This window comes from Haematobia irritans, chromosome 1, assembly GCF_050003625.1.
Source record: "Haematobia irritans isolate KBUSLIRL chromosome 1, ASM5000362v1, whole genome shotgun sequence".
NCBI classification, from domain to species: Eukaryota; Metazoa; Arthropoda; class Insecta; order Diptera; family Muscidae; genus Haematobia; species Haematobia irritans.
Genome location: NC_134397.1, coordinates 214,668,421 through 214,680,709, shown reverse-complemented (window position 1 = coordinate 214,680,709; position 12,289 = coordinate 214,668,421). Strand labels below are relative to the sequence as shown.

The following is a 12,289-nucleotide window of genomic DNA, read 5'->3' as shown; positions in this document are numbered from 1 at the left end:
AAATTTTATTTCCATAGAAAATTTTGTCAACATTTTACCTCTATAGAAAATATTATCAAAATTTTATTTCTATAGAAAATTTTGCCAATATTTTATTTCTATTGGAAATTTGGAAAAACTACAAAAACAATAAAAAATATTATTTTGCAAAATTTTAATTCTATAGAAAAATTTTCTAACAAATTTATTTCAATAGAAAATTTTCTCAATTTTTTTTTATAGAAAATGTTCTCAACATGTTATTTCTATAGAAAAATTTCTCAAAATGTTTTTTCTATAGAAAATGTTATTTCTATAGAAAATTTTGTCAAAATATTATTTTTATAGAAAACTTTTTTTCTATATAAAATTTTGTTGAAATTTTATTTCTATATAACATGTTGTCAAAATTTTATCTCTATAGAAATTTTTGTAAAAATTTTATTTCTATACAAATATTTGTCAAAATTTTATCTCTATAGGTTAGGTTAGGTGGCAGCCCGATGTATCAGGCTCACTTAGACTATTCAGTCCATTGTGATACCACATTGGTGAACTTCTCTCTTATCACTGAGTGCTGCCCGATCCCATGTTAAGCTCAATGACAAGGGACCTCCTTTTTATAGCCGAGTCCGAACGGCGTTCCACATTACAGTGAAACCGCTTTATATAAGATTTTGTCAAAATTTTATCTCAATATAAAATTTTGTCACAATTTTATCACTATATAAAATTTTGTCAAAATTGTATCTCTATAAAAAATTTTCTAAACATTTTATCAAAAATAAACTACCATAATTTGGAGAAAATTTTACCAAAAAATTACAAAAACAAAAACATGTTATTTTCTAAAAAATTTATTTTTATAGAAAACGTTCTCAAAATGTTAGAAATTTTTCTCAAAATTTCTATAGAAAATTTTCTCAAAATATTATTTTTATAGAAAATGTTGTAAAAATTTTATTTCTATATAACATTTTGTTGAAATTTTATTTCTATATAAATTTTTTTAAAACTTTATTTCTATATAAAATTTTATCAAAATTTTATTTGTATATAAAATTGTGTCATAATTTTATCTCAATATAAAATTTTAAGACAATTTTAAACTTATTTAAAATTTTGTCAAAATTTTATTTCTATAGAAAGTTTTGTCAAAATTTTATCTCTATAGAAGATTTTATCGTATAGAAGATTTTGGCAAAATTTTATTTCTGTAGAAAATTTTGTCAAATTTTATCTGCATAGAAAATATTTGTCAAAATTGTATTTCCATAGAACACTTTGTCAAAATTTTACCTCTATAGAAAATATTATAAAAATTTTATTTCTATATAAAAATTTTGTCAATATTTTATTTCTATTGGAAATTTGGAAAAAATGTACAAAAACAAAAAAAATATATTATTTTGCAAAATTTTATTTTTATAGAAAATTTTCTAAAAAATTTATTTCAATAGAAATTTTCTCAAAATTTTATTTTTATAGAAAATTTTCCCAAAATGGTTTTTGCCAAAATTATATTTCTATAGAAGATTTTGTCAAAATATTATTTTTATAGAAAATTTTATTTCTATATAAAATTTTGTCAAAATTTTATATCTATAGAAAATTGTGTCGAAATTTTATTTCAATAGAAATATTTGTCAAAATTTGATTTCTATAGAAAATTTTGTCAAAATTTTATATCTATATAAAATGTTCTCAAAATATAAAATTGTGTCACAATTGTATCGCTATATAAAATTTTGTCCAAATTGTATCTCTATAAAAAATTTTGTCAAAGTTTTATCTCTATAGAACATTTTGTCAAAATTTTATTTCCATAGAAAACTTTGTCAAAATTTTACCTCTATAGAAAATATTATCAAAATTTTATTTCTATAGAAATTTTTGTCAATATTTTATCTCTATTGGAAATTTGGAAAAACTACAAAAACAAATAAATATTATTTTGCAAAATTTTATTTCTATAGAAAAATTTCTTAAAAATTTATTTCAATAGAAAATTTTCTCAAAATTTTATTTTAATAGAAAATGTTCTCAACATGTTATTTCTATACAAAATTTTCTCAAAATTATATTTCTATAGAAGTTTTTGTCAAAATATTATTTTTATAGAAAATTTTATTTCTATATAAAATTTTGCCAAAATTTTATCTCTTTCGAAAATTGTGTCAAAATTTTATTTCAATAGCAATATTTGTCAAAATTTTATTTCTATAGAAAATTTTGTCAAGATTTTATATCTATATAAAATTCTCTCAAAATATAAAATTTTTGCCACAATTTTATCGCTATATAAAATTTTGTCCAAATGTATCTCTATAAAAAATGTTGTCAATATTTTATCTCTATAGAAAATTTTGTCAAATTTTATCTCTATAGAAAATTTTGTCAAAATTTTATATCTATATAAAATTTTCTCAAAATATAAAATTTTGTCACAATTTTATCACTATATAAAAATTTGTCAAAATTGTATCGCTACAAAAATTTTTGTCACAATTTTATCTCTATACAAAATTTTGTCTCCATAGAAAATTTTGTCAAAATTTTACCTCTATAGAAAATATTATCAAAATTTTATTTCTATAGAAAATTTTGTCACTATGTTATTTCTATAGAAAATTTTGTGAATATATTATTAGTATTGGAAATTTTTGCAACATTTTATTTCTATATAAAATTTTGTCGAAATTTTATCTGTATAGAACATTTTATCAAAATTTTATTTCTATAGAAAATTTTGTCAACATTTTATCTCCATAGAAAATTTTGTCATATTTTATCTCCATAGAAAAATTTGTCAAAATTTTATTTCTATAGAAAATTTTCTCAAAATTTTATTTCTATAGGAAATTTTATCAAATTTTATCTCCATAGAAAATTTAGTCAAATTTTATCTCTATAGAAAATGTTGTCAACATTTTATCTCTATAGAAAATTTTGTCAAAATTTTATCTCTATAGAAAATATTGTCAAAATTTTGTTTCTATAAAATTTTTTTTCAATATATTATTTCTATAGAAAAATTTGTCAAATTTTGTTTCTAAAAATCTACCAAATCATCAAGAATTCTATCAATCTACCAAACAGTAAAAAAATCTGACATTTGTGATGGAATTCAACTAAATGTGGCAACCGTGAATCCATTGCGTATTTGGGGTTTCCCAGTATTTTTCTATCTCTTGTCCCGAAATTGGGACGTTTTCATTTCCAAAAATCCCCAACTTAGCTTAAATAAAGAAAAAGTGATTACAATTTTCACATTTAAATTCGTGGAACAGCCGAACAGCCGAGCACTGTATAGTGACTTTGTGAACCTAATCTCATATACTCTCTACTCTAAAAATTCGTAATAATTTACAAAAGTTTGTGAATTTCAATGATATCAGCGATTCAGAACAGAATGGAAATATCATTCGATACAAATCATCATCAGAATATTAATTTATGGGTATAAATTATGGGTTTTTAAATACGGGAGACAGGAAAATTGTACATCGATCGATGAACCGTTTTCATCATATCAATATTTATGGGATATACGTAGGGACGCTAACAACGTTTATAGCCGAATATCTTCGGATATGATTTTACAATAGTAGAAAAAATTTCTTGGTCAGGCAGACTATGCCACATGCTCCATTTGTAATGCCTTGGATCCTACTTTAAAAAGAAAGATTTAAGAAATCCCCACTAAAATCCCCAAATTTCTATAAATTATCCATAAAATCCTCAACTGAAAACGTTTGTCCCCATCCACAAAAAAAAAAACAATCCCCAATATGGGGAAAATCCCCAACACTGGCAACACTGCTTCCCATAAGAAATGTTCGCCTACCGCTATGGTTATGTTTACACATATACGCGACAATGTTTGAAAACCCTAACAGGATTGTATATTACTTATCTTATGGGATATCACTGAGATTGTCAATCAATTTCTAGACATCAATACCTGTTGAAGTTCATTGCTAAACTAAAAGTTATTTATTTTTCTGAGAAAAAGTCCCACCTAATAATGATGATAACATTATAAAACAAATAATAATAAAATGGGTAAAATACATATTTTGCAAAATTGCCAGACAATTTGGTGCGTTAAACTTTTAATTGAAACGGACACTTGAAGTATGCAATTGAATTTGTTGACCATGTAAAGTTTGATAATGATCAAGTCGGCTACTTTAAGATTACATATCAAAATATTTCCTACTTTAATTGAACTGTTCCTATAAATTGGCTTGATGAGGAGCTATTAGTTATTATTCGTTTTTAAGCAGTTGATGCATCCAGATAATTTAGAACCTCAATCATGAATTTTTATAAATTATTCATTGTTTTGGTAGTTTTAGTTTTATGTCTTTCGAGCACTCAGACAGAAGCTAAAAGTTTTCGAAAACATTTCAATAAAGTGGTGGTAAGTTTGAGATTAAACATTATTTTAGTTAAATATTTTTATTTATTTTTTTAATTTTTAATAGAAAAAAATAAAACATACTGTCAAGGAAACCGCAAATGTGGCCAAGGATGTTGCTGTTGTAGCTGGCAGTGGAGCAGCAGTGGTTGCTGCCACAGGCTAATTGTATATATGAGTAAAATTTAATTAAAATTAAATAATAATTATGAAAAAGATAAAATCGACTGAAGTCCATGATTTCTTTCAACCTATCTCAAAGTCAATCTAAAAAAATCAATAGCATCTTATCTTCAATTACCTCTGACAATGACTACTCAAGATTATATTCGATTTTCAATGTTTATAAATTTTTTGCCCAAAAAAAAACCAAAAACATATTTTTTTAACTGACGGTTCCCCTGGTAATTTTCAGACAGTTTCGATATTTTTGCAATATATTGGAAAACAATAAAAAGCTGAATTGCATTAAAATCAATAACATCTTTTGATTTTTTGGTCATGGCCTTTTATGAACTTAACCCTGAACCTGAAGCCGATACTGACAATATAGAACATTTATTATCTGGCATGGCCTGTCGTCTCTTTGCTCTTGGCCCATGGTCAGATGAATCGATGAAATGAATCCCAGCTTTAGCACTGTGGGCATCGTTTGGGCATCATCTCCATCGGAGATGAGGTAAAGAAAAGACAATGCAACATTAGTTTCAAGTTCAAGAGATCATTAACAACGGCCTAAGCCTAAGACTTGAACAGTAAGACTGCTTTGGCCAAATAAGAATGAAACATAAACTTCAATTGGAGGATGTAAACAACAGGCACCTTTGGTATATCGAGGCACAAGGTCCAAAATCACTGAGAGACTGAGGTGAGGGTTTAGTGAAGGAGACCATTTTAAGAAAATGAATGAATTTCTGAAGTTGTAGCGGCAGACAATGGTGAATTTGAAGCCATAAAGCACAGTGGGAAATTTGCAAAATTTTTGCAAAATTCTTTTCATAGCAAATTGCTATAGGACATATTTTAAAATTTTCATTTTTACAGGAAATTTTTCAAAATGTTATTTCTACAGAAAAATTTGTCGAAATTCCATTTTTATAGGAAAATTTGTCGAAATTCCATTTTTATAGGATATTTGGTCAAAATTCCATTTCTATATGAAATTTTGTCAAAATGTCATTTCTATAGGAAATTTTGTCAACATTTCATGTTTACAAGAAATTTTGTCAAAATTTCATGTTTACAGGAAATTTTGTCAAAATTTCATGTTTACAGGAAATTTTGTCAAAATTTCATGTTTACAGGAAATTTTGTCAAAATGTCATTTCTATAGGAAATTTTGTCAACATTTCATGTTTACAAGAAATTTTGTCAAAATTTCATGTTTACAGGAAATTTTGTCAAAATTATATTTCTACAGAAAAATTTGTCGAGATTACATTTCTATAGGAAATTTTGTCAAAATTTCATTGCTAAAGGACATATTTTAAAATTTTAAATTTTATAGAAAATTTTGTCCAAAATTTTATTTCTACAGAAAAATTTGTCGAAATTCCATTTTTATAGGAAATTTTGTCAATATTTGATTGCTATAGGACATTTTGTCAAATTTTCATTTCTATAGGAAATTTTGTCAAATTTTCATTTCTACAGAAAAATGTGTCGAGATTCCATTTCTATAGGAAATTTTGTCAAAATGTCATTGCTATAGGACCTATTTTAAAATTTTCATTTTTATAGGATATTTGGTAAAAATTTCATTTCTACAGAAAAATTTGTCAAAATTTCATTTCTATAGGAAATTTTGTCATCATTTCATTTCTATAGGAAATTTTGTCAACATTTCATTTCTATTGGAAATATTGTCAACATTTCATGTTTACAGGAAATTTTGTCAAAATTTCATTTCTACAGAAAAAATTGTCGAGATTCCATTTCTATAGGAAATTTTGTCAAAATTTCATTGCTATTGGACATATTTTAAAATTTTCATTTTTATAATATATTTGGTCAAAATTTCATTTCTACAGAAAAATTTGTCGAAATTCCATTTCTATAGGAAATATTGTCAATATTTCATTTCTATAGGAAATTTTGTCAATATTTTATTGCTATAAGAATTTTTCATTTCTATAGGAAATTTTGTCAATATTTCACTGCTATAGGAATTTTTCATTTCTATAGGAAATTTTGTCATCATTTCATTTCTATATGAAATTTTGTCAACATTTCATGTTTACAAGAAATTTTGTCAAAATTTCATGTTTACAGGAAATTTTGTCAAAATTTCATTTCTATAGGAAATTTTGTCAAAATTTCATGTTTACAGGAAATTTTGTCAAAATTATATTTCTACAGAAAAATTTGTCGAGATTCCATTTCTATAGGAAATTTTGTCAAAATTTCATTGCTAAAGGACATATTTTAAAATTTTCAATTTTATAGGAAATTTTGTCCAAAATTTTATTTCTACAGAAAAATTTGTCGAAATTCCATATTTATAGGAAATTTTGTCAATATTTGATTGCTATAGGAAATTTTGTCAAATTTTCATTTCTATAGGAAATTTTGTCAAATTTTCATTTCTACAGAAAAATGTGTCGAGATTCCATTTCTATAGGAAATTTTGTCAAAATGTCATTGCTATAGGACCTATTTTAAAATTTTCATTTTTATAGGATATTTGGTAAAAATTTCATTTCTACAGAAAAATTTGTCAAAATTTCATTTCTATAGGAAATTTTGTCATCATTTCATTTCTATAGGAAATTTTGTCAACATTTCATTTCTATTGGAAATATTGTCAACATTTCATGTTTACAGGAAATTTTGTCAAAATTTCATTTCTACAGAAAAAATTGTCGAGATTCCATTTCTATAGGAAATTTTGTCAAAATTTCATTGCTATTGGACATATTTTAAAATTTTCATTTTTATAATATATTTGGTCAAAATTTCATTTCTACAGAAAAATTTGTCGAAATTCCATTTCTATAGGAAATATTGTCAATATTTCATTTCTATAGGAAATTTTGTCAATATTTTATTGCTATAAGAATTTTTCATTTCTATAGGAAATTTTGTCAATATTTCACTGCTATAGGAATTTTTCATTTCTATAGGAAATTTTGTCATCATTTCATTTCTATATGAAATTTTGTCAACATTTCATGTTTACAAGAAATTTTGTCAAAATTTCATGTTTACAGGAAATTTTGTCAAAATTTCATTTCTATAGGAAATTTTGTCAAAATTTCATGTTTACAGGAAATTTTGTCAAAATTATATTTCTACAGAAAAATTTGTCGAGATTCCATTTCTATAGGAAATTTTGTCAAAATTTCATTGCTAAAGGACATATTTTAAAATTTTCAATTTTATAGGAAATTTTGTCCAAAATTTTATTTCTACAGAAAAATTTGTCGAAATTCCATTTTTATAGGAAATTTTGTCAATATTTGATTGCTATAGGAAATTTTGTCAAATTTTCATTTCTATAGGAAATTTTGTCAAATTTTCATTTCTACAGAAAAATTTGTCGAGATTCCATTTCTATAGGAAATTTTGTCAAAATTTCATTGCTATAGGACCTATTTTAAAATTTTCATTTTTATAGGATATTTGGTAAAAATTTCATTTCTACAGAAAAATTTGTCAAAATTTCATTTCTATAGGAAATTTTGTCATCATTTCATTTCTATAGGAAATTTTGTCAACATTTCATTTCTATTGGAAATATTGTCAACATTTCATGTTTACAGGAAATTTTGTCAAAATTTCATTTCTACAGAAAAAATTGTCGAGATTCCATTTCTATAGGAAATTTTGTCAAAATTTCATTGCTATAGGACCTATTTTAAAATTTTAATTTTTATAGGATATTTGGTCAAAATTTCATTTCTACAGAAAAATGTGTCAAAATTTCATTTCTATAAGAAATTTTGTCATCATTTCATTTCTATAGGAAATTTTGTCAACATTTCATTTCTATAGGAAATATTGTCAACATTTCATGTTTACAGGAAATTTTGTCAAAATTTCATTGCTATTGGAATGAAATTTTGTCAACATTTCATTTCTATTGGAAATATTGTCAACATTTCATGTTTACAGGAAATTTTGTCAAAATTTCATTTCTACAGAAAAAATTGTCGAGATTCCATTTCTATAGGAAATTTTGTCAAAATTTCATTGCTATAGGACCTATTTTAAAATTTTAATTTTTATAGGATATTTGTCCAAAATTTTATTTCTACAGAAAAATTTGTCGAAATTCCATTTTTATAGGAAATTTTGTCAATATTTGATTGCTATAGGAAATTTTGTCAAATTTTCATTTCTATAGGAAATTTTGTCAAATTTTCATTTCTACAGAAAAATTTGTCGAGATTCCATTTCTATAGGAAATTTTGTCAAAATTTCATTGCTATAGGACCTATTTTAAAATTTTCATTTTTATAGGATATTTGGTAAATATTTCATTTCTACAGAAAAATTTGTCAAAATTTCATTTCTATAGGAAATTTTGTCATCATTTCATTTCTATAGGAAATTTTGTCAACATTTCATTTCTATTGGAAATATTGTCAACATTTCATGTTTACAGGAAATTTTGTCAAAATTTCATTTCTACAGAAAAAATTGTCGAGATTCCATTTCTATAGGAAATTTTGTCAAAATTTCATTGCTATAGGACCTATTTTAAAATTTTAATTTTTATAGGATATTTGGTCAAAATTTCATTTCTACAGAAAAATGTGTCAAAATTTCATTTCTATAAGAAATTTTGTCATCATTTCATTTCTATAGGAAATTTTGTCAACATTTCATTTCTATAGGAAATATTGTCAACATTTCATGTTTACAGGAAATTTTGTCAAAATTTCATTGCTATTGGACATATTTTAAAATTTTCATTTTTATAATATATTTGGTCAAAATTTCATTTCTACAGAAAAATTTGTCGAAATTCCATTTCTATAGGAAATTTTGTCAAAATTTCATTTCTATAGGAAATTTTGTCATCATTTCCTTTCTATACGAAATTTTGTCAACATTTCTTTTCTATAGGAAATATTGTCAATATTTCATTTCTATAGGAAATTTTGTCAATATTTTATTGCTATAAGAATTTTTCATTTCTATAGGAAATTTTGTCAATATTCCATTGCTATAGGAATTTTTCATTTCTATAGGAAATTTTGACGAAATTGCATTTCTGTAGGAAATTTTGTCAAAGTTTAATTTCTTAGGAATTTTTTTTAAAATTTCATCTCTATAGGAAATTGTGTCAATATTTCATTTCTATAATAAATTTTATCAAAAATTCATTGCTATAGGAAATTTTGACAATATTTCATTTATATAGGAAATTTTATCAATATTTCATTGCTATAGTATATTTTGTTAATATTTAATTTCTAATGTAATTTTTTTCAATATTTCATTGCTCCAGAAAATTTTCATTTCTATAGGAAAAAAATTTTAAATTTAAAAATTTAATTTCTACAGAAAAATTTGTCGAAATTCCATTTCTGTAGGAAATTTTGTCAAAATTTCATTTCTACAGGAAATTTTGTCAAAATTTCATTTCTACAGGAAATTTTGTCAAAATTTTATTTTTATGGGAAATTTTGCCGAATTTTATTTCTATAGAAAGTTTTTTCAAAATTTTATTCCTATAGAAAACTTTCTCACAATTTGATTTCTGTAGAAAATTTCAAAATTTCATTTCTATAGGATATTTTGCAAAATTTCATTGCTATAGGAAATTTTGTTATTATTTCATTGCTATAGAAAATTTTATCAATATTTCATTGCTATAGTAAATTTTGTCAATATTTCATTGCTATAGGAAATTTTCATTTCTATAGGATTTAAATTTAATTTGTACAGAAAAATTTGTAGAAATTCCCTTTTTATAGGAAATTTTGTTAAAAATTCATTTCTATAGGAAATTTTGTCAAAATTTCATTTCTGCAGGAAATTTTGTCAATATTTCATTTCTACAGGAAATTTTGTCAATATTTCATTTCTACAGGAAATTTTGTAAAAATTTTATTATTATTTTTATGAGAAATTTTCAAAATTTCATTTCTATAGGAAATTTTGTCAAAACTTCATTTCTGTAGAAAAATTTGCCAAAATTTCATTGCTATAGGAATTTTTTTTAAATTTTCATTTCTATGGGAAATTTTGTCAAAATTTCATTTCTACAGAAAAATTGTTGAAATTCCATTTCTATAGGAAATTTTGTCAAAATTTGTTATTATTTCGTTGTTGTTAAAAGTCGTTTTATCAAAATTTCATTTCTACAGAAGATTTTGTCAAAATTTCATTTCTATAGGAAATTTTGTCAAAATTTCATTGCTATAGGACATTGTGTCAATACTTCATTACTATAGGACATTTTGTCAAATTTTCATTTCTATAGGAAATTTTGTCAAAATTTTATTATTATTTTTATGGGAAATTTTGCCCAATTTTATTTCTATAGAAATTTTTTTCAAAATTTTATGTCGATAGAAAACTTTCTCACAATTTGATTTCTGTAGAAAATTTTCTCAAAATTTTATTTCTATAGGAAATTTTGTCAAAACTTCATTTCTGTAGGAAAATTTGCCCAAATTTCATTGCTATAGGAAATTTTGTAAAATATTCATTTCTATAGAAAATTTTGTCAAAATTTAATTTCTACAGAAAAATTTGTCAAAATTTCATTTCTAAAGGAAATTTTGTCAAAATTTTATTTATAAAGGACATTTTGTCAAAATTTTATTTCGATAGAAAACTTTCTAATAATTGGATTTCTGTAGAAAATTTTCTCAAAATTTTATTTCTACACAAAAATTTGATGAAAATGGTCCTAAATCAACTAAATTCCATTTGGTCCGATCATCGGACCAAATTTAAAAATTAATAATCTTTTGGACCAAAATTGGGCCGATCGATCCAAAATGGGAACCCTGGTGATTAGCAGGCTAGAAGTTCCCAGTGAGTGAACTGTTGATCCGAAGATTTCAGTGGGGGAAATCTAGATCCGAAGTAATAAGTTGAGCTGTTATAGACGAAGAAACTGAATGGAAGAACTGTAGATCCAAAGAACTCCTCGGAAGTACTGTAGTTCGGAAGAACTCTAAACTAGAGGTGTGCGCGTGACATGAAATTCTCGTGACACGCGTGATTCACACGTGAATCACGTGAGTCGTGAACAAAATCCAAAGCAAGTCTCGTGAATGTGCGTGAATGGGACTAAAATAAATATGTCGTGCGTGAGAAATAAAATCGGTTCGTGAATGTGCGTGAATAAAATTTCTGCGTAGTCACGCTCACGAAAAAATCAAGATTTAATTCATACTCGTATGTTAAATGAAATTAATTTAGCTCTCGAACTATATTTTATTTTTGAAGTTTGTTACCTTTGCTGATTTCCGTTTGGAAAATGTCGTGAGGCTCGTGAATTTGTCGAGAATCACGAGAATTGTCGTGAATCGTGCGTGAACGTGAGTCCTTAAAAGTAGTTCGTGCGTGAGCGTGCGTAAGTACTGGTTTTCATTTCGTGAATGTGCGTGAGTGGGATTGGCTACAACATGTATCGTGCGTGAGCGTGCGTGAATAAACATTTTGCTTCCTGAATGTGCGTGAGTGTGAGTGAAATTTCAGCCTCTACTCCAAACTATAAGTTCCCATGTCTAACCTAACGACCTACAAATATTTCCCATATTTTTATTTGATTTTTCCAATGTTTCAAAATGTCCCTAAAACGATTTTAAAACTATAAACTAGCCACTGTGCAATGTCAGCTAATGCATGATGAAGTTTAAAACGTGCCGAACAAAAAGAAAATGATAAAGTTGCCAAGTTTTGTGTGTCGATCAAATGATATTG

The 12,289-nt window shown here is 24.8% G+C and overlaps 1 protein-coding gene across 1 annotated transcript; it reads left to right on the top strand.

Annotated features, from left to right (window-relative positions):
* The first annotated feature begins 4,247 nt into the window (after positions 1-4,247).
* On the top strand, positions 4,248-4,883 carry LOC142219454 (stomoxyn). Its single transcript, XM_075288432.1, has 2 exons — positions 4,248-4,405; positions 4,470-4,883. Exons 1-2 carry the CDS (start codon positions 4,301-4,303, stop codon positions 4,566-4,568), a joined length of 204 nt encoding a protein of 67 aa, XP_075144547.1. The 5' UTR covers positions 4,248-4,300; the 3' UTR covers positions 4,569-4,883.
* Positions 4,884-12,289: the final 7,406 nt, after the last annotated feature.

What these genes read in the sequence shown, in the direction of transcription:
- LOC142219454 (XM_075288432.1), top strand. Translation starts at nt 4,301, where the DNA reads ATGAATTTTTATAAATTATTCATTGTTTTGGTAGTTTTAGTTTTATGT. An exon ending in AACATTTCAATAAAGTGGTG is followed by an intron (nt 4,406 to 4,469) that starts GTAAGTTTGAGA and finishes AATTTTTAATAG; the next exon opens with AAAAAAATAAAACATACTGT.